At 42.4% G+C, this 23,511-nt stretch overlaps 1 protein-coding gene across 1 annotated transcript in view; it reads right to left on the reverse strand.

Moving 5' to 3' along the window:
• Positions 1–1,495: 1,495 nt before the first annotated feature.
• The window catches only part of CCND2 (cyclin D2), a 55,474-nt gene continuing 33,458 nt past the window's right edge, over positions 1,496–23,511 (reverse strand). The window contains exon 5 of the mRNA XM_048823711.2: positions 1,496–7,617. Coding sequence (XP_048679668.1) covers positions 7,462–7,617 — 156 coding nt within the window. The 3' untranslated portion in view covers positions 1,496–7,461. The remainder of the gene's footprint in view (positions 7,618–23,511) is intronic.

Genomic DNA, 23,511 nt, shown 5'->3' on the forward strand with positions numbered 1-23,511 from the left:
AGAATGCATGTTTACTTTTTATTTTCATAACTACCTCTGATCTGCCTAACACTTATAATCAATTATAATCAATTAAAATTTATCTTTCTGAGATTAATAAACTTAATGTAATGTTTTATCCTTACCAGTGAGTTTGTCTAAAGCGCTTGGGGAATCTGCTCAGATTACGAAGCCTGGTGCATGTCCACTTTCCTTTGACAAAGTGGCAAACTAATTAATGAGCTTGCACTGTTCAAGAAATGGTCTTAAGCAGTGTAACATGGTATATTTCTGGGGTGCAAGGCTGGCGGCTTGGGAGAATTGCTAGTGTTTCCCTGTGTATATAGTTCATGAGTGGCTTGGAGAGCATTCATGCAATTTAGCTGGGTGTGCCTCTGCATGCTGGTGGCTGAGGGATAACAGCGTCTGGAGGGGTTTGCTGCTTGTCACTGGCAAAGCATTGTGAGAGATAGCCCAAGTTGGAGAGTTAAGGGGGCCCACAGTTCCAGGCTGTACCCCGGGGATCCCGTCACAAGTGGTTCCTCATTTAGTGATGAATCTTGATCCTCCTTATGGGCAAACAAGACCTGAAATGCTGAGCCGAATTCACTCCTGCCATTAGCAGGTGTAACTCCAGTGAAGTCAATGAAGGTATGCCAGCAGATAATTTGGCCTGCTGTTTTTACTGAATAGGCAGTGTAAAGGCCACTCAGAGATCATGAAGTCTTTGCAGTGTCTCTTTAATAAGGCACTGTGGAGTGGGGGAGAAGGGACACTGTGGTCACACCACACAAGTGAATGGGAAGGAATGGTCAGTTTACAGTATGTATCCATGAGCTTAAAACCCTGCATGTGAGTGTGAAGGAGATGGTGGAACCTCAGAAGGTTGTGGTCAGTTCTCCTGCCCGAAGTCTGAAGCAGGAGATTTGTTGCCTGGAAGCCCATTTCTCCTCAAATTCTCCATGTCTTTGTCCAACACAAAGCCTTTTTTTTCCTTTTTTTTCCCCCAAATTTTGCACAGTACTTATGGAAAAGTCCAATAGAACTTAAGTTTTCTGTAGGTTTTTCTTGTTTTTTAAAAACACCTTATAGAAATGAGTAGAGAATTAAATAAACTGCTATAGATAGAATTCTATAGGCTGGTTTGGAAAACATACAGAAAGGTTTTCTTTTTCCAATAAATTATATACGTTTTTAGAGAAATGTCTGTAGACCCCAAAGAACTCTTAAAACCCACTTTTTTTGTGTGGTTTTACCTCTATCAAATACTACAGGACCTTTCCATGAGAGAAACATAGCAGAGTCTGGCTGTAAGTCTTGACTAATAAGCTAACTTTTAAAGTAGGTCTATTTTACCATGACACTCAGTTAAATATGGGGAGCCATTTTACATGTACAGTTTACCTACATAAGTTGCTTTGCTGTGGAGAACAATTTATGAAAAGAGTACGGGGCTCTAGAAATGCACCTCTTTTTACAGGATTTCATGCTGAATGACTAAAAACAGGACAGGCAGTTCAGGTCAAGGTGAGTTTATTGTCCATACAGCATACCTAATCCCGCCAAAACACATTTCTTAAAACCATCTTTAAACTAGTCAAAACAACAGGTTATTAATAAAAATGACTTAACACTGAACAGAGACGACCTTTTAAAAGGTAATCGAGACTACACTTTATCAGAATCTTATCCATCAAAAAACAATCTCACATACTTTCTAAATACTTTTTGTTTACACTGATCATGTCTACTACCGCACTCTCTAGCATCCCCTGACCATATAAACATCCACACCTCTTAAAGAGCACATTGTGAGAGGATAACTTTGACTTGATATGGCATCACACTCATTAAAGCAAAAAAAAAAAAAGTTTGAGAATAGAAACTGTGCAACTGAGAGTGATTTCTGAGGTACATGATAACATGGTAATACACATAGTGGAAAAAATCCAGTGGCCGGGTGAGTTGCTGGGAACTTTTGAGCTGTCCAAATTATTCAAGCAAAGACCAGCAGCATTAGGTTGGGATAATAGCACTTCCCTACCTCACAGGGGTATTAGGAGCATGTATACATTAAAGATTGTGAGGCACTCAGATACTATAGTGATGGGGACCATATAAGTACCTAAGACAGAAAATAGATAGAAAAACCAAATATTCCTCTAAAAATGACAAATATTTGCCATACTATATCAAAGATCTGGGAAGGTACAATCTGCAAGGCACTTTTTTCAAAGTGGGCTGTAGAGAAAAAGGCTGGATTATGGTATTTGAAAAAAATCACACACTGGTGCTTTGAGATAGCAGTTTTTGATGCCAGACAAAAAAACAACAACAAACCAATGTTGACTTTCTTGTCCTCAGTTTGAAATGAAAATTGTGCAAAACGTACGATAGTTTTCATTTTAAGTGATATTGTCAAGTTGTTAGGACCCAGATTTTACATACTTTGAGTGCTCTGTATTATAATAGTAAATGCCCTCTTGATTCTAACCACATAGTAATTGTTTATTTTTTACTACACCACTAGAGCATCAAATGTATTTGTTAAAAATGACTGCACACAGTGTAGATCCTATGAAATAAATTGTGCATGTGGGCTCCAACTGTACTTTTTATGTGTCAGCTTTACACAAAATAAAGGACTACATTATTTAACTATATCATGCTCAGAGGCAGTTTTTAAAGGAATACTAAGGTACAAACAAAAAACTTCACGCTACATGGTAATGCAGTGAGGACTTGATTCAACGAACACATATACCCCTGAATAATTTTCCAGTAGTCCCATTGTCAATGGGAGTACTCATACGGGTGAAGTTCTCACATGCACAGGTTTTTGCAGGATAAGGCTCTGAGTTATAATCTATCAGGTTCTTTCGGGTGAAATTTGCCCATGACTGCATAATGCCTGAGTAATTGTGCTATATGCAGGGCACAAACCTGGAGTGAGGGGGATGAAATTCATCCCTAATCTACTGACAGGTCAAAAGCTCCTATGTAGCTTCTCCACATCCCTTTTAGGAAACTAATCTGTGTATTCACTTTCCTGTCCCCAGAACTCTCTTCAAGCTGGCCTATTCCAAGATGACGTGAAGACCCCTCTCTGCACTACACGGGGTACAGAAAGGCAGTTAGCCCTCCATAACATAGGGAATTTCACATTTACATCTCACTCCTGTCATCAGATCAGCACAAGTGGACTTCAGTGCCTGCACTGAGTTCCACAGAAGTCATTTGGGCTCCACATGGGTACAAGAGACTGCTTGCACAGATCTGATTGCAGGAGAGAGGCCTTAATGATGAACCTTTCAAGGAAAACGTATGCACTGCAGGAAATGGTGCTAGTGATTCAGCAGACAGCACTCTTCCTTCTGAGTCCATAGCGAGCCAATGCCTAGCATGGTGCTAGAAGGAATTGTACTTCGGAAAGTGCTGTTTTTTGAATGAAATGAAAACCAAGGTCCTGATCATTGTGGTTCTTAAAAGTCCTATGATACTTTTCACAATTCTTAACCTTGCTGTCCTTGCCAAATTCCAGCGTTGGGTAATTATGTTCCATTCTGCTGGCCTACATTCTCTCCTTACAGTTTCAGTTCTACAAACAGTTTTTTAGTGTTGCTGGCACACGACTGCTGTGTTCCAGACCAGAAGTAGGTGAAGTGATCTCCACAAACACAGTGGCCAAATACTATGTTGACTTACACATATACAGCTCCTCTAAAATCAAGGGCGTTTTAAGGGCACAAGTCAGCACAAAATTTGGTCCAGTCCATAAATCACTTTGGTATATGTCCATATGAAAGTTCTATATGTCACAGTAAGATCTTATAAGGAGCAGGGCTGTGCAGATTTTTGGGGGGCATAATCTCACTTTCCATGATTTTTTCATAATATGAGTTTTTTTGTACCAGAACCTGCTAAATTTCATGTTTTTAATGTGAAAATGTTTATCTTTGTAAGAACTAAATTCCACAATTTGGAAAATGTCAAGGTTTCTGTTTAATTATATGGCCATTTTAGAGTGAAAATTTTACTGTTTTCACTTGCTCTATCTTTTTAAGCAAAATACCTAACATTTTGCAGGACGTTGGCTGTTTTGCAAAATTGGACTGATTTCAGAAAATTGAAACAAAATACAAAAATCTCAAATATCTCAGGGCCTGATGCTGCAAACACCTTTGCATGGACACACAGCTGAAATTGCATGGAGTGCCCTCCAAAGGAATTTGTGGGAACTGGAGCTATGTTTTCTGTTTTCATTGAGAACACTTAACATAGCCCTAACAAAAAGGTGTTTTCCGTTATAATATGCAGTGTTAAAAGCATGTAAAATCTGGGGCTCAAAAAGCCTGGCAGTATTACTTTAAGACCATTTGTTTTGTCCTTTGATACCCAGCCACTGAGAGAAGACTGTTGGGCCTAATCCTGTAGTCCATACTCAGGTAAAACTCCCTTTGAGTATTACAAAAGTACTGGGCTGATTATTTCTAAATCCACTGCAAATTAAGGGCCTGATTCCACAAACACTATTGAGCTAAGTGCTTACTACCACAAGTAGCCCCATTGATTTCTATATGCCAAACCATGGTGTGGCTAACTAGCAGTATGACAGGCAGCATCGTGGGCAAGGAAGCAGGCACCACACAGCTGGACAGCCCCCTCCCTACGCAGGTGGGTAGAAAGGGGGAGAGCCCCAGCTCCCCCACCCTCAATGTGGCCAGCCATGTAGCTGCACTGGTGCATTGTGATGCATATGCTGCACCGAGTATAGACCTGGTGCAGTTTATTCCCTTTTTGAAGTAGACAGGAGACCAGGAGGGGACTGTGACTTCAGGGGTCACAATCTGTTTTCTGGACTGCTCTAGGGGCAGCTTAACAATGCAGACAACCACAAAGTCATGATCTAGCCCTGTGGGATTACTTATGGTAGTAAAGCATTACACTAGGTAGCAAAGGTTCAAAGTTCACTGTCCAGCTCCTTGAGTAATCATTTGCATCGGGGCAAAGTAAGTGTAAAATGCTCCCAAACCAGAATTTTCTACTTATGTCTGAGGTAACATTTTAATATCCACAAGATACTCATTTTGCACAAATACAAATGACTAAATAAGGTGACATACAGTGGAGAATCAGGTCTTAAGTGCTTCCAGGATTGAGACCTATACGTGCAGAAATCTTTGCTGAACGGATCCCTCATGTTAATGTATTTTTTCCACTATGAAATGGACACCTAAGACCAAACGGGAGCCCAATGTCCCTGCAATCTACAACTGTTCCCCTACACAACTGAAGCAACTGTGCTTTGCTCACCAAAACACAGGCTTTGGCTGCCTTTTGCACTGACCATTCCATGAGGCTCCCAGCGGAAAGAACTGTAAAATTGTGAGGTATTGTGAAAATGGGAACCTTTTTTGTCCAGTAAACCTGAGGTAAATATACTGTCTTTGCAGGATGTGATCAGAAAAATAAAATAAAATAAAATAAAAAAAAAATCATGAGCACGCTATTAGAAAACAACTGTACAGGGCATTTCCAGTAAATCTAACAACTCATCTTATCTCCACTTAACCGTCTACTTCAGGATTTGAAATTTAAGCAGTAAAATAATATATTATAAAAATGTTTATAAAATAGCAGCACACTCAGTGAAACAATACAGCTAAGTACTGTTAATGTGAATAAGAATGAAACAAATCATAGCTTCTTAGCAGCGCAAAAAAAAAAAAAAAACCAAACAAAATAAACCCCTTAGATTCTTACTCCATTTTCTACCCTCATCTAGCCAAATATGGCAGAGTCCATTCATAAAATATTCTTCAAAGTAGCATGTTCTTTCTGGATTTTTATCTTTAAAAAAATGCAAACATTAACATTTCATCCAACAGCTTCAAACTGTATATTTGCAATCTGTTAATACAATTGTGCAAAAAAAAAAAAAAATTGCCCCATCTCCTTTGCCATCTAAATGCCTCTTCTTTACAGATGGAGCAGGAAAAATAAATTCAAGTACACTGAATACACCTTTGTAATAAAAATCAAAGTCACGCACCTTGATGTTTACCATTTGTGTCTTTTGCACCAGCAATTTTCTTTCATTGTCCATAGATAAGCATGCGGGTGGTATTAAGATCCTTCTGACACTGAACAATACACAGAATTGTCAGACTTTCATCCGGAATGTTGTGACAGGAATGTCATCCGAAGCAGGTGTTGGAATTTCCAGCAACACCAGAACTAGCAAAGTACATCAGATACTGGAAAATATTGACTATTAAAAGCTATATGCATTGCTGCTTTTTTTTTTTTTTTTTTTTTTTGCTCAGCACAATTGTCATAAACCATCTCATTTATCCCTTAGGAACAATTTTCAAAGTGCTTTTCGAATGAAATGGTTTATAATAATGCTAACTGTGGACCAGTAAAGTTATAAAAATCTGGAAAATGTGTTTTCTGGAGGGAGAGGGGGGATCAAAGGAAATCACATCTTCTTTAACACAGTGAGGATATGTTAAAAAGGAAGATGGGCAGAGCATCATTTAATTGCCTTTACACCAAACTAAGGAGCTGCCAAAAGTTAACATTGACGTGTTGCATTAGCATTGTGAATTAATATAATGCTTTTTCACAGATGATCCACTGCATCTAGGAATCCAAAGTTCTGAGGTGGTCTGATTTGTTGACAGGTCATTTTTAATCTGTATATTTCTGCCATCTAATGCAAGCATTCTATACTTTGGCTTGGACCACTGCTGGATAGCAGGATCAGCTTTAAGCCAAAGATGCTGTTGTGTTTAGAATGAACCATTTCTGGAGGAAAAGTAGGAAGCAGTGGTGGGGGGCGAGGGGGGGAGGGGGCGGGCAAAGAAACACCTGCTCTTCCGGCTGGCAAAATAAAGCATCTTCTTTCTTAGGTAGCAGCTACCACAGACAGCAAGAGTAAACAAAACTAACTTACAGAGATCCAACAAACAGTTCTGACTAATAACAGAGGTGATAGATCAGCAAATCTCTTCTGCATCCAAAATGGTTCAATCACTTCAGGGATCTTTTCCCACTTTGCCCTAACCCCTTAATTCTATTGCTTTGCAATCTAGTCAAGCCATAACATCACACACACAATTCCTTTCTTAAGTTTAAAAAAGGGTGTGTATGCACTAGGTCATAATGCACGCACAAAAAAGTATACTCTACTTTGTTCCCACGAATGCAGGCTTACATTTATCTAGCTACTTTTTATGCTTTTATAAGCACTTAATATCACTGATACATAATCAAACAGCAATTATCAAATATATCGTGGGATTCCCTTCTGTAGAACATCACAGGCACCAAATGCTTTTTTAAATTACTCATTTTTTTTGTTTTGTATCTAAAAGAGCTTTAAATACGTTCTATGTGGGAGCAGATTAAAAAAAAGATTTCACTCTAAAAAAGGGGGGGGAGCAGGGGGAGCAAGCATGACTGTCTGGGCTGACGTCCTCACAGGTTGATGTCTCTCACATCTGTGGGAGTGCTGGCCTGGTCCAGTTCATCCACCATCTTTGAAGGATTGCTTTGCTGTTGTTGCTGCTGGACTTGCCTAAGGTTGCTTACTAGCACCGACTCAATCTGTTCTTGGCAGGCTTTAAGGCAGTCCTAGAGAATAGGAAGCAAAGTGATCTGTTAGTGAATCTTTTCCCACTGTGTCAATCAAAGCTTCAAGACAAGCAGAAATGAGGAAAACCAAGATGTTCAGAGGCTATGTGAATGGAAATCATGCATTCACCCTAGAATCGTGCTATGAAGGGAAACAGGCTGCGCATCACTAGAAGCAGCCCACGTATGCAGTCCTTTGGGTGGAGTAAAGCAAATACCACATTTGTTACGATCTTGGCACCTTAAAATTCTAACTCTCCTGCAAGAAAGTAGTGCCTTTTGGAATGGGAACTCAAGGTATTCATTGGCAATATCCTGCAGGACAGGTATAAATCCAAAGGCAGGACTATACCTAGCTCTGCAGTAGCTCCTGCATTCCCTCTGCAGGGCAAAATGTATATCATACCTGTGCAAGAAGAAACATGCCTTTAATAAAATCAAGTCTACAGTACTCTACAGTAATGGTCCAAAGTACTACATCTTACAGCACTGCAATGAAGTAGGCCGTTACTATAGAACACTGAAGTATTTTCTTTAGAAGGGTCAGCAACGAAGAGGTAAAAAGGAGATGCCCCCTAGCTCAGAGAATCTGTATCCAGACTCCCAAAAATGTAATCCTGCCTCCAAACACTGCTTGATAGTTGAGCTTCATGAAAGACAACCCTGGTAGAAAAAGGACAAATGCAGTTGCGAAGCGACCCACCAGACAATCCAAGGCACAGAGCACCAAGACCATTGTCAGCAGTTTGCATGGACCATCTTCCACCCACGGAGTAAATTCAAATTGAAACAACCAAAATGATTCCAACAACAGGGGAAAGAGCAGGCCAAAGCTAGGACACCTATGTCTCACTGAAAATGGCACACTTATTCAGGGTGCAAGCAAAATTAAAATAGTAACAATAACAATACAGTAGGACCTCAGAGTTACGAACACCACAGTTATAAACTGATCAGTCAACCGCACACCTCATTTGGAAGTGGAAGTACACAATCAGGCAGCAGCAGAGACAAAAACAAAAAACCCACCACCACTATCACCAAAATTAACAAATACAGTACAGTACTGTGTTAAATGTAAACTACTAAAAAATAAAGGGAAAGTTTTAAAAAAAAGATTTAAAAAGATAAGGATATTGTTTCTGTGCTTGTTTAATTTAAATTAAGAGGGTTAAAAGTAGCAGTTTTCTACCGCACAGTAAATTTTCAAAGCTGTCTTATGTTCAGTTGTAAACTTTTGAAAGAACAACCATAATGTTTTGTTCATTTGAACATTTCAGAGTTATGAACCTCCATCCCCAAGGTGTTCGTAACTCTAAGGTTCTACTGTAGTAATATCAGAAAACTACAAATATCCATAACCATGTTTCTGCCACAGACCTCAAAGCACTTTGCACAGAGGATTAGATAAGTATCTTTATTCTCATTTCACAGACTCAGCAACTGAGTTACAGAGGAGAAGTGATTTGCATCAGGTCACACATGGAGTCAGTGGTTGAGTCAGGAACAGAACAAAGTACTGCAGCACAACGGATCAAACCAGGGACCTATCTGGCAAGCCCCCTCACTCTCACCCACATAGTGGCAACCAGTAGAGTTTGAAGTCTGCACACAGGTATGCTTCATCCCTGGCCTGCAATGTACATCTGTTGTCCTAGCCTGACTGGGAAAGCATAAGTCATGTATGTCTGGGCATGTCCGCTCCATAGGTGACATTTATGTGCTTCATACAATTTGTGCTGGTGTGATTATTCCAGGTGATAAAATTCATTCTGTGCCAGGATTACCACTTTGTGTTGGACCCTGGAGACTCAATGCTAGCAGTAAAGTCACACCCTCTCTTTGCAAAGAAACTACCATGCCTATATCCTGGAGCACCATTCCCAAACATTATTTGCACACACACACACACATTATATATATATATATATATACCAGCAAAAGAGTACAAGAGGATGGTTTGTTATGCTGATCAGATACAAGGAAGAGTGGATTGGATGAGACATTGGTCCTATCATGAACAAGAAACTTACCAAGGATGTGGAGGCCACTACCCAATTCTAGGTTTCAGAGTAGCAGCCGTGTTGGTCTGTATTCGCAAAAAGAAAAGGAGGACTTGTGGCACCTTAGAGACTAACAAATTTATTTGAGCATAAGCTTTCGTGAGCTACAGCTCAATTCTAGCATCAGTAAGCTAGGTACAGAGCATGGCAGCACCATTAGAACATCAGTAACAAGAGGCCAGTTCATCACTATTGCCTGGGCATAACTGGACCAGGATGGCGTCGTATTTTCCAGCTTAATAGTCAAAATCAACTGTTATCAAGAATAACGTTGATCAATACCATTGTTAGATCAGTAGCAGAGAGCAAGGCAATACTTAAAATCTGTGTTGCAGTGTCATGCCCGTGTGACATGCAGTGGGTGGATTGTTACTTCTCTGTGTTTGTCATAGCTATGTGCTTCTTTAACCCATGGCTCTGTGCTCCAGAGATGGATGCCCTAACAAAGATCGGTGAGACTGATATTAAACACTTAACTATAGGTGGAGAAAGTGGGGATTCCCATAATTCAAGTTGCCTAACACTTTCCATTATAAGCCAGTGCTTTCAGTTGCTTGTCACTTTGCCAAACTTCTATTCCTTGGGCTGAAATTTGCCATGTTTACTCTGGGTCTCAGGCTGAATTGATCTGGGAAAAATTCAGCAAAAACAGCTCAGCCATTTCCAAGAATGAGGCTAGGGAAAGCAGGTAGTTTGACAAGAGTTAATAAAAAATCCCAACAGTTTCTCTGAAGAGTTCTAGCACCTTCAGGATTTGGAGCAGGACCTTCCAATTTGGATTAGGAGAATTGTGGGGTCAGGTGCCGTATGCTCTCCCCAGGAACATACACCGAGACATAACCAAGTTGTAAGCCTCCGAAAATTGTCATTTGTACATACTCAGTAGACAAGAACCCATGAGACCCTTGCTGCTAAAAGCCCCAGAAAGCGCCTTGACATACCAACTACACTGAAACATGCCTCAGGAGTAGAGCTAGAGTGCTAGATTTAATGTGGATGTAACAGATGGAGTAGCAGATGCTGTGGCCTCTAAGCCTAGGAGAAGGCAGAGATTAAAGTGAAGGGAAATGACATTCTCCTTGGCTTGAGGTGCCAACACTCTACCTCCTGTTTCAATATACTTGCTCCACTGGAGGAAAGGTGTGCTGGGCATCAGGGAGAAACCATAAGTTCTACTGTCATCTCTTTCACTTATTGGTGTTAATAAGCCTGTGCACTTCACAGTCATTACTGAGTAAGGCCTCATATCCCTACCTTAAGGAGGCAGGCAACTCCCATTCTCCCCATTTTACAGAAGAGGAACTAAGTTTACACAAGGTCCCTTTGGAAAAGCTTTGGCACAGAATTCAGGGACCAGATTCTAGGCTGTATGTCACATGAAGTGCAGTGGGGACAATGATGACAATGATGTTCGGGGGTTGGACTAGATGACCTTCTGGGGTCCCTTCCAACCCTGATATTCTATGATTCTATGTCTTTTAAGTCACCTTTGCACTATGCAGAATCTGGCCTGCTCTTTGGCATCACTGTAGCCCTTATCATAAATTAGAGGAACCCCAGAGGCATGCACTAGTTTATGGCAATCTGTCTGAAATAGCAATGTGCACCTAATGACAGATATAGTCACTCTGTACTGTTCTGATTATGAGACAGCCCTCTAAGATGTACCCTAGCCTCAGAAGAAGGAGAGTGTAGATCATGTATTCATTCCACAGCATACTCCTTTTAATTTCCTGGGGTCAGTTTTTCTTAGGACATCTGACCAGAATGTAATTCTTCATCTTCACTTTTCATGAAACACCCTTATTTCTGTCTCTCTGCATTCCTACCCACACTCTGTGTATAGTCCTGTTGTCCTCTGGAAATTAGAGGTATATTGTGGGCACAAAAAATGAGTAACAATGTAAGTTAGCTAATACTCAGATGCACTGAGCAACTACAACTCCAGTTTAGTCAATGGGAGCAGGGGATGCTCAGCAACTTAGAAACTCGAGAAAGTGCCTCAAGTTGGACACCCCCCCCCCCCCCCCGAAATGCAGTGCCTAAAGTGAGAGGTCATGTCTAAAAATGCTGGCCTATGTGACTTGCACTAGGCCACACAGTGAGTCAGTGGCAATGACAGGAATAGAATGCTGATCTCTTGACTCATGGTCAAGTACCCTATCCACTGGACTACATGTACTGTCAGCACACTGGATCAGTCACTGAATGGACATGTTTCAAAATGCTAACTGCACTCCAACAACAGGTATTCGTGCACACTATCTATGCACCATACCAGAGCAAGAAGGCTTGCCCGTAATCCTGTATTAAGAATTCATGTAGAAACCATGCCAGCAGGAATTACCCATATTAAGACGCTTAATTACCAAAACCATGTTTTCTCTGGTTTTAGTAAATCTACAAAAGACTTCACTGCCTTATTGTAAAAGGAGTCCTGTTGAGGATAGCAGGCTACGGTTGCCAACCCTCCAGGATTGTCCTGGAGTCTTTGGGAATTGAAGATTAATCTTTAACTGAAGATTATGTCATGTGATGAAACTTCCAGGAATACGTCCAACCAAAATTGGCGACCCCATGTCAGGCCTAAAATTAGACCTCCTACCAACTTTTTTGGTATGAGGTGCATTGTACTGTCTATCCCTCCTTATACTCTGCATACATGCTACATTCTTATCAGAAAGCAAGGGACTGACACCTACAGGATTCCTGCTCTTGGAGAGATGTGAAGTTTGAATACCCGGTTTGCTAAGAATGGAGCAGGAAGACTGATGTGAAGGAGTACCGTACATGTCACTGAGAAAAAGAAATTAAATACGCTGGATTTATTGGTGATGGGAGGTGAAGCAAAAAAATCTGGATTTTTTACAATGCTGCAGCCATTACATGTTGGGGTATTTCTATTGGGTTTTTTTGCAAGAGGTGTGTAGGGGGACTGATTGTTTTGTTTTTAATGGTCCTGCTGGTGATGACAAATCTGTCTAGTTATTTTAAGGTGAGAACTTTTGCTTTTATTCATCTTGCTGGGAAACGGATGGACGCTTTCTATAGTCAGGGAATTGATCATTTAATGGTGAGGGCTGGGCCTCTCACCCCAAATATATTTCTGCCAAAAACCCTAAAAAATTCAGATAAATCCCATGCTCAAGAACACATGTGCATTCTTGGTCCGTTACCAACATTCACATATTTAAGAGGTAGTAACTGTAACATCATGTTCCACCAGTTAGTAAAATGACTGGTTTTATGTTAAAATGCTCAGTGAGTCCATTATAGCATATTCCGGCAACTGCTTGTTACAATAGAATTGGGTCTTCTGTTTCTGGTCTGTTTCCCTTTTCCATAAACTGGTACTGATGTGCTTGTGTTCACTGGACAAGACCTAAGCAAATGCATATAAATGTATCATCAGACACAATATCTCGTTTTCAAACAGCTTTTGCAGATAGATTGACAGAAATGCAAGGTAATCAAGGGATGAGCCCCAAGGTCACAAAGGAGTTTACTAGCACAGATGAACCCGCCACATTAGGAAGATTTCATCGAGTGTGTACATCTCCCTATCACCAAAAAGAAGTTTCCAGCCATGCTAACCTTACTTCAAACAGGGCCTACGCTACTCTCATTGAAGTTGATGGCAAAATAGTGCAGATCAGGCTCAGACATAAAAAACTGGAAGAGTGGGGATATCTATTTGCAGAATACCATAAAACGTTGCATTTATAAAGCACGTTTCATACAAAGATCTCAGTATGCTTTCAAAACATTAAGGGCCAAAGTTGCAAAGCAGAATGTCTTTCTAAAACAAATCAGGCATTTGCACAGCCAAGTACCCATCTCAGTGCTTTACAACCCAATTCTCTACATAACTGCAGAGTTTTTGCATGTAACGTAAATCCTGAAAATCTTCACCCAGTTAAGTCAGTTTCAGAATACTCTTATAATATTATATACCTTTTAATAGTAATAATTAATAGCAAAAACAAATAAAGATCCATTTAATTTATGCAGAGCCCTAAAATGACACTTTCCAGGGCTGTGAGGCACCCTGCCCTTAGCGTGAGGAAGTTTTGTTTGCGTCTGTGGTGGATCAGCTCCCTGAAATCACCAGTCTCTGGTAGCACAAGTACTGCCCCCAGGCCTCCACAGGCCTTGCTCTCTCTGTAAAGGTTAACAATAGGCACACACCAACCCCAAGTTCTCCGAGCATTCCCTGTAGAGTCCAGCCCCTTATCCACTGAACTCTCCCAGAATTACCAGGCTCACTGTTTCCAAAGGAACTGTACACCGCAGCTCACTAGTTACACCTTAGAACACAGCTCTGCTGAACACACAGCATTTAGATGTATTTATAGTGAAAACAAGAATAAATTTATTATCAAAGAACAGACATTCAAGTGATAGTGAGTAAGAATACTGGAAACAAATGGTTACATATAAAACAAAATAATAACATGCTTTCTGAAAACTAAACTTAACTAACAAGGAATGTCTATCTCCTGCAAGAAAGCGTACCCCAAGTTCTTTTCCCAGCATTTTCAACCAGTCTGGCAGAGACTCGTTCTCATAAAAATTAAGCCCGCTGACAGCTTGTCCTTACAGACTGAACAAATATCTAGAGGTTCATCTGAACCTTGGGTACAGTTTCAAAAGTTCTTGTATTACCCCTAAACAAGCTGATTTCTGTTTACCTCTTCTTGTTAATTTCCTCTCTGAAGATTTCACAATCCTTCATTAGCATGCAGCCCGATCTTTTGAGTGGAAGCCTACTGTGAACCATAAAATACTTAATTTACAGGTAAACAGCCAGACAGATAAACCCTTGTCTGAAAGAAAACCTGCTTTTCACTGTTGCTGGTGACCACTCCCTTAATGCTGACCTTAAGAACATAATTTTCAGTGCATATACATAACTCCTTACACAACATCTGTACATGCATTTCACAGTGATATTGAAGACCAGGGTGACACATAGTCTTTGAGTCCTCACATGACACTCTTTGGTGAACTAAAAATACCAGACCCTGGGATCCCTGTAACCCATATGCACCTGTTATACCCTCTGCCAGTTGGCATCAAAAGGTCTCTGGGTCACAATTACATCTGAGGCCTGGTCCACACTATATAGGGTTAGGTCGACATAAGCTGCTTTACTCTGTAAGTGTCCACACTACAACGTTGCTCCTGTCGACGTAACTCACCCGCTACGTCAACCTAATAACTCCACCTCCACGAGAGGTGTATCGCTTAGGTCGACGTAGCTGGGTTGACACAGTGGCAGTGTAGACACTGCATAACTTACGTCGACTTTAGGGGCCTCCAGGAGGTGTCCCACAATGCTGCACTGTGAGCGCTCTGGTCACTGTTTTGAACTCTGCTCAGCGGCCAGGTACATGCCCCTCCCCTTTAAAAGCCCTGTGAATTTTAAATTCCATTTGTTGTTTGCTTGGCATGGAAAACTCACATAGCAACTGCCCAGCTGACCATGCCGGCTCCACCCAGCAAACGCGCTCCTGCCTAGAGTACACAGGAGGTGGTCGATCTCCTGGGCCTGTGGGGAGAAGAGGCTATGCAGGCACAGCTCCGAACCAGCCGTAGAAATGTCGACATCTATGAACGGGGGGAGAAGGGCTACAAGTGGGACACGCAGCAGTGCCGTGTGAACATTAAGGAGCTGCGACAGACAAACCAGAAGGCAAGGGAGGCAAACAGCTGCAGACATCCTACTTTTCCAAGGAGCTGCATGCCATCCTCGGCGGTGACCCAACCACCATCCCCGAGACCCCACGAATACTTCGGGGGAGCTGGAGTCACAGGCCACCACAGTGAACCCTGAGAACGAAGTGTTGGACAAGGAAGAGGAGGAGGAGAATGGGGAACAGGCGACCAGGGGATCCAGTGGCGCTGCATCACTGCAAGTGAGGACCTCTTTTTGACTCCTGAGCAGTCAAGCGAGTCCCAGCAGTCCAAGGCTGGTGAGCCTGATGCAGGGGAAGGAACCTCTGGTAAGTATGTAGTTTGCTTTGACATTGCAGGGACACATCTGTTCATTTACTCTTTTTTAGTCACATTGCAAGAGGTAGTGAAATAACCAAGAGGTAGAGTTGCTATCTGCTTCTCAACAGTTAGGCAGAGGGAGCCCTGCAGAACAGTTTGTTTATGTGCACTGAAGGCCTGTGAATCCTCCACAGAGATCTCGAGGAAGCTTTCCTGGAGGCAGTCTGCAATCCTCTGCCAAAGGTTTCTGGGGAGGGCTGCCCTAGTTCTTCTGCCACAGTAGGATGCTTTCCCACACCACTCAGCAATTACTTCAGCAGGCACCACTGCAGTACACAGGGTAGCACCATACACACTCGGTCTGCACCGGATGGGTGCAGGAGCTGTTCCCTTTCAGCCTCCGTTACCCTCCGGAGTGAGATATCAGCTAAAGTCACAAGCAGAAGTGAGAATGTAGCGCTTGTAACTTGTGTGATCAAGCGGAGTGAATGCACTCACAATAGTACCTCTGTCCACTGTTTCTTTCGCAGTGGCGAAAGTGGCCTTGAGGGTCTCTCCATCCACACCAGCGGAGCGGCTCAGCCAGAAAAGGAGAAAGAAGAGGACAAGGGAAGACATGTTCCAGGAGATCCTGAAAGCCTCAATGCTTCAGTTACCAAGCATAGGGCTTGGAGGATGAAGTTGGAGGACAAAATGGACAGGGATAGTGAGGACAAGATAAATGGGCAGCAAGAGATAATAACCCTTCTCAGGGAGCAAACAGACATGCTGCAGTCTCTGACTGACCTTCAGGCTCGACAGATCCGTTCTTGTCTCCCCCTGCAGCCCACAGAGAACTGCATTTCAGGACCTCCCTACACACCCCTTCCTTTACTGCATGGCATCCGGGGCCAGTGCCATACCCCTACCACTCCACCCTGGGGGAAAGTACAGACAGTCACAGCTGCACATACACCAACTGTGTCTCTCACAGGTCAGTGTATGTGTGTTTGTGAAATGGAAATGACTGTTCTTTCCTTTTCAGAAGTTCTTTCCCATGTATTTATAAAGTTTCATTCAGTTTTAAATATGTTTGTCTCATAAAACTGGGTGACTGGGCAACAAAATGGCAAATGAAGTTCAATGCTGATAAATGCAAGTAATTCACACTGGAAAACATAATCCCAACTAGACATATATAGTGGTGGGGTCTAAATTAGCTGTTACCACTCAAGAAAGGGATCTTGGAGTCACTGTGAATAGTTCTCTGAAAACATCCACTAAATGTGCAGCAGCAGTCAAAAAAGCAAAAAGAATGCTGGGAATAGTTAAGAAAGGGTTAGAGAATAGGACAGAAAATATCATGTTGCCTCTGTATAAATCCATGGTATGCCCACATCTTGAATATTGTGTGCAGATCTGGTCGCCCCATCTCAAAAAAAGATATAATGGAATTGGAAAAGGTACAGAAAAGGTCAACAAAAATGTCTAGGGGTATGGAACAGCTTCCATATGAGGAGAGATTAGTAAGACTGGGACTTTTCAGCTTGGAAAAGAGATGACAAAGGGTGTAGAGAAAGTAAATAAGGAAGTGTTATTTACTCCTTCTCATACACAAGAACTAAGGGTCACTAAATTAAATTAATAAGCAACTCTTTAAAACAATCTAAAGGAAGTATTTCTTTACACAACACACAATCAACCTGTGGAACTCTTTGCCAGAGGATGTTGTGAAGGCCAAGACTTATAACAGGGTTAAAAAAAGGGCTGGATAAGTTCATGGATGATAGGTCCATCAATGGATATTAGCCAGGATGGCAGGGATGTAAAATCATCTATGAAGTGTCCCAAGCCTCTGTTTTCCAGAAGCTGGGAATGGGTGACAGGGTATGGATCACTTGATGATTACCTGTTCTGTTCATTCCCTCTGAAGCACCTGGTATTGGCCACTGTCCGAGGACAGGATACTGGGCTGGATGGACCATTGGTCTGACCCAGTATGGCCGTTCTTATCTTTGTATGGGTTCAGAATAAAAGTCTATTTATGGAAACTTAATTCATCTTTATTAGTTCATAATATATGCTGGCTCGGACTGACGTCATTCATAAATAATAGCAATAGGTGCATTTGCAATACTATATTACCACATACAGAACACTCATTACAATGTTCATAGTAGGGTGCCAGGCACAGCAGACTACAGCAACATGCGTTACTGTGGCTCATTGTTAAAATGGTCCTTCAAAGCCTCCCTGAGCTGTATAGCCCCCCGTTGATCTCTTCTTACAGCCCTCGTATCTAGCTGCTCAAAGCCATTCCACCTCCACTCCTGCAGAAACCGCTCCCACTTTGCTTCACAGATATTATGAAGCACACAGCAGGCAGTTATCACTATAGGGACATTTTCTTCACTGAGGTCTAATCTTGTGAGTAGTCAGTGCCAGCGGCCTTTCAAATAGCCAAAGGCACATTCAACTGACATTCTGCACCTGCTGAACTTGTGGTTGAAGCACTCCCTGCTCAAGTCATGCTGGCTAGTGTACGCCATGGGAGCAAGGGGTAGGCTGGGTCTCCCAAGATTACTATTGGCATTTCAACATCCCCAGTGGTAATTGTCTGGTTTGGAAAGAAAGTCCCTGCTAGCAGCTTTCTCTACAGGCCTGTGTTCTTTAAGATGTGTGCATCATGCACCTTCCCTGACCAGCCCGTGTTGATGTCAGTGAAACGACCCCATGATCCACCAGTGCTTGCAAAACCATAGAAAAGTACCCCTTTCTCTTGATGTACTCCATGGCAAGGTGGTCTGATGCAAAAATAGGGATATGCGTGCCACCTATTGCCGCACCGCAGTTAGGGAACTCCATTACTGCAAAACAATCCACTGTGTCCTGCATGTTGCCCAGAGTCACAGTCCTTCATAACAAGACACAATTAAGGACCCCACACACTTGCATCACAACAACCCCCACGGTGGATTTTCCAACACCAAATAGATTCCTGATTGATCAATAGCAATCTGGCATTGACAGCTTCCACACAGCTATCACCACTCGCTTCTCCACTGTGAATGTAGCTGTCAATTTGATGTCACAGCGCTGGAGGATTGGGGTGAGCTCCATACACAGCTCCAGGAATATGTCCTTAGGCGCCGAAAGTTCTGCAGCCACTGCATAATGATGCAATCCCACCAGTCAGTGCTTGATTCTTAGGCCCAGAACCGGCGGTTCACTGTGTGAAGTTTCTCCATGACTGCCAACAACAACCTTGAATTGTTTCTTTCCCTGGAGCACAGCAAGGCAGCCTACAAGGAATCAACATATTCCGCCTCATGGCTCTGGAAATACTTCAGGATCAGGCATGTTGTGGTCGTAACGCTCATCACAATACTGAAGAGCAGAGCAGTGCAGGATCCATGCTTCTCGCAGAGATGGTGGATGTGCAGGTTTGCAGAGCTTTTTAAAAGAGACGCACATGGAATGATAGGATGGAGAAAACTGCATCATGGGACGTTGATCCCATGTTCCCAGTCACCCCCGTACCACTCATTTGCTCCCATGATGCACTAAAACACTGTATGCTACATGATGGCGAGATGCACAGTGGGATAGCTACTCCTGGTGCACTGCTCTCTGCATCGATGCAAGCGCTATTAGTGAGGACATGTACCACCGACACCAGGAGCGTAGTGTTGACATGCAAAATCGACATAGTTACTGTGGCGGCTGTATGTCAACTTAATTTTATAGCATAGGCATGGCTTGAGAATCTCAAAGCACTTAATACAAAAAGTGGGTCAGTACCTCTGTCCTCATTTTATAGCTGAAGCCTACAAGGTATTTCAGGTCAGAATTTGGACTACTATTTATGTGCATGGCTTTTTATATTATACTGAGACCCACAATAAGGTTGATGTTAGTGTTTCTGGATATGGTGTTCAGATTGAAGATTGGTTTTAACACAGTAATTCATCAATGAAATCCATAAGACAAGGCCTATACTATGATTCAACTATCAATATATTGTCTGTCAAGTTCTAACAACTTCAATATAATTTACTAATCAAAATAGTAATTTTTATTTATTCATATCTATAAAGCACACATCCAGGGGTTGAACCTGGCTAGCCAGTGCCAATTTATCAAGCTGGGACTTCATTTTGGAGGCTGTCACCTTGTGTTGCAGAAACAAAGTGTTTACTTTAAAAAAAATAGGGCCAGATTCACCACTGGAATCCAGCTGCTTAGCATTGCTGTGGCAGCAAAATCGACTGGAGCGTACAAATGAAACTCATCCTAAATCACTGGCACTTATGGTTGAGAAGATACACTTAAGTTCACAATCTGAAGGCTAACTGCTGCAAGGACTGTCTGTCTGACTGTGCACAGAGCCTGAAATAATAGCTCTGAGAAGTGTGAATTGCCACTATTCATGTCAATGGGATGCTAACTATTATGGGAGAAAGGAAAAGAATGAACATATTATGAAGATCTGCAACAATTTACTGAAGTATCTCATTTTGGTGTATCAAGGAGGTGGGCTTGGTTTGTGGGTGGAACTACCATTTCTTTCTCACTTTCATTCGGACTCTGCTCCTATCCAAAGTTACTGGTTACAGAATTAAAAACAACTCAGCAGGGTCAATAATCAGGCTTCCAATGATGCACAATGTAGTTTCTCAAAGCCTGTGTTGCTTGCTGTGTTTGTATGTAATTTATTTCTGGATTTTATTTTTAACTGTTGCAATTTTACTATGTACAGCACCCAGAGGTAGGGAATGCTGCTCTATAAATTAAAAGGAAATAAAAAAATAGAAGGCGGGGAATTTCCTTTAAAAACAACACTATAGCATACTACAGTAATGGTCCAGAATAGTATAATAATTCTATTCTAAGATGTGGTAATTGTGACCATTACTGACAAATACTCTGCGGTTTGTTTTGGTTGTTTTTTTCAGAAGGGTTGTTAAGTCATGTGTCACATGGATCAACTTCCTCATTTTTCTTTCTGGTCTAGTAGTTTAAACTATTAAAATAGTTCAGGTAGTTTCCATTCCACAGTTTTATTGTCATCATAGCATGTGCAGAAGAAAAGAGCACTTAATTTTTTCTGTGAAACTTCACAGTCCTTGGGCAGTTTATTCCAGTTATTTTTTTATGTTTGGAAAAAAAGATAATGTTTTGTGCTTGGCAGCGAGTAACCTTTGCATAGTGATGGAAATTCACATGGAGAAAACAAACAGGAGGAGAAATATATTGCACTATGTCACAATTTGGGTTATTCAACATAGAAAGTCCAGGTTCTGAATTTCCAGGCACAATAACCTAGAAACAGGATTTAAGCATTTGGAAAGGCCTGGTACTATATGCAAGTCATTTCTTTAACTTTTCAGCACCAAGTTAATACATGTTCTCGCTGATTTTTCCATATTTTACTTTTTTAAACTTAAATATGTTTGTACCGCTGTTATGAAGATGTTTGCATCTGGCAATCTGGTATGTGAGCCTCCCATCCATCTCCGCAAATAGGGTCCAACTTTGCATCACTGAAGTCAATGGAATTTTGCAATTGATTTCAATAGGCGTTAGAACAGGCTGGTACAGAACTGAACTTGCATGACATTGAGTGCCCTCAACTCTCATTGATTTCACTGAGGTAAGTAGGTGCAGGAAGAACTCAGCACCTGGCAAGGTCAGGCCCAAAGTCAAAAATAAAAGCTAAAGAAGGGAAAACACAAATAAATTTGTATTGTTTCAGCAGCTAGTTTATATGAGGCTGATCTTGAAGTCCTCTCTCAAGCCTCTTTGGGTCTCATCCTAAGCCCATTGAAGTCAACGAATGGAGTCTTTCAACTGACTTCACTGGCCTTTTGCTGCAGCCTTCTATCCACAGAACACCATGGGAAGCAGCAATGCCATCTTAGCCCCTAAAGAATCACAAGAGACACTGTCGTCTAATGCTGAACAAGGACTGTTATCAGAATAAGGAAAACAGTTTTATCCCTAAATCTTTTCGCTCATCTCCTGCCTCACTTACTGTGAGTATGTACACATACTGCACCCACTGCCTCTGGGGACAGGGTTCTTCAGTAAGAACTAGACTGGGATCACCAGATTCATTTTACATAGGCCATCAAACAGTCATCCAGTGGCACAAAAAGATGCTTACTTTTGGTAACTGGTGTTCTTCGAGATGTGTTGCTCATGTCCATTCCATTGTAGGTGTGTGTGCTCACCACATGCGCTGGTGTCGTAAGTTTTTCACGCAGTGGTAACTGTAGGAGACCGGCTCTGGCGCCCTCTGGAGTGGTGCGCTTATGTGCTGGTATAAGGGGTGCTGCCAGCTCCCACCTCCCTCAGTTCCTTCTTGCCAGAATGCCAACGGAGGGGAAGGAGGGGGAATCATGGAATGGACGTGAGCAACACCTCTCAAAGAACAACGGCTACAAAAGGTAACCGTCTTTTCTTCTTCGAGTGCTTGCTCATGTCCATTCCATTGTAGGTGACTCCCAAGCAGCACCACCAGCAGCGGGTCTAAGTTCATGGACGTGTCGACTGCAACACAGCTCTTCCAAATACATTGTCATCTCTAGCTTGCTGGGTGATAGTGTAATGCATTGTAAACATGTGTACCGAAGAACATGTCGTGGCCCTGCACATGTCCTGGATAGGGACATGCGCCAGGAAGGCAGCCAAAGATGCCTAAGCTCTAATCGAGTGAGCCTTCATGATCAGTGGAGGCACAGCCTGCCCCAACTCGTAACAAGTACGGATGCAGGTGGTGATCCAATTCGAAATCCTCTGAGATTTCAAAGGCCCTTCAGCCTGTCAGCTGTCGTGATAAAGAGCTGTGTCGATCTGTGGAAGGGCTTTGTGGGCTCCAGGTAGAAAACCAGGGCGCGCCTGACATCTAGAGTGTGCAGCCGCCTCTCCTCATTGGTCATGTGAGGCTTTGGACAAAACACTGGGAGGAAGATGTCCTGGTTGGCATGGAAGTGCGACACTACCTTTGGCCAGAAGACCGGACGGGACCTCAGCTGGACCTTGTCCTTGTAGAATACCCTGTGCGGGAGCTTCGAAGTGAGGGCTTTAATCTCAGAGACATGTCTCGCCAAGGTTATAGCTACACAGAATACAACCTTCCACGACAAGTGGGAAAGGGAACAAGAAACCATAGGCTCAACGGGTGGACCCGTGAAGCCTGGAGAGGACCAGGTTGAGGTCCCATTGGGGATCCAGGTCCCAGACCGGAGGAAAGAGTCTTTCAAGGCCTTTCAGTAACCAGCTTGACATCTTGTGCGAGAACAATCAAGCTCCTCCTGCCTGTTGACATAGAACATGGAAGCCGTGTTGTCCATTAACACCTGCACCACGCGACTGGACAATTGGGGAAGGAAGACACTGCAAGCCAGACAGATGGCTCTCAGCATATCTCGGTACACTGCAGACTCAGGGGTTATGGTCTCGAAAGGAGCTCACATTACAGATAAACCCCTGAGTCTGCAGTGTACTGAGATACAGTCCCCAAACGAGGTTGGACACATCCGAAATGGAATGGACATGAGCAAGACCTCAAAGAACTTTCAGTCACTACTGAACCAGCGTGAATCTCTATTGGCAGCTTAGGACCCAATTCTGCCATGTCCTGAGCACCTTCTGGGAGGTGCCTACCTCCGTTAGGGCCCACTGACTTCAAATTGAGGGGTGTCAGTACTTTTCAGGACTTAGCTCTTGATGAAAGTATCTTCAGTTTGTTTCCAACCTCTCTGTGCCATTTGTCCCCTGGAACTTTTTTATTTTAATTTTCTTATGTCCTTTCACTTCCTGGGGTAGGAGTAGAAATACCAAAAGAAAGCCT

The sequence above is a fragment of the Caretta caretta genome, chromosome 1 (genome assembly GCF_965140235.1).
Source record: "Caretta caretta isolate rCarCar2 chromosome 1, rCarCar1.hap1, whole genome shotgun sequence".
In the NCBI taxonomy this organism is placed as follows: domain Eukaryota; kingdom Metazoa; phylum Chordata; order Testudines; family Cheloniidae; genus Caretta; species Caretta caretta.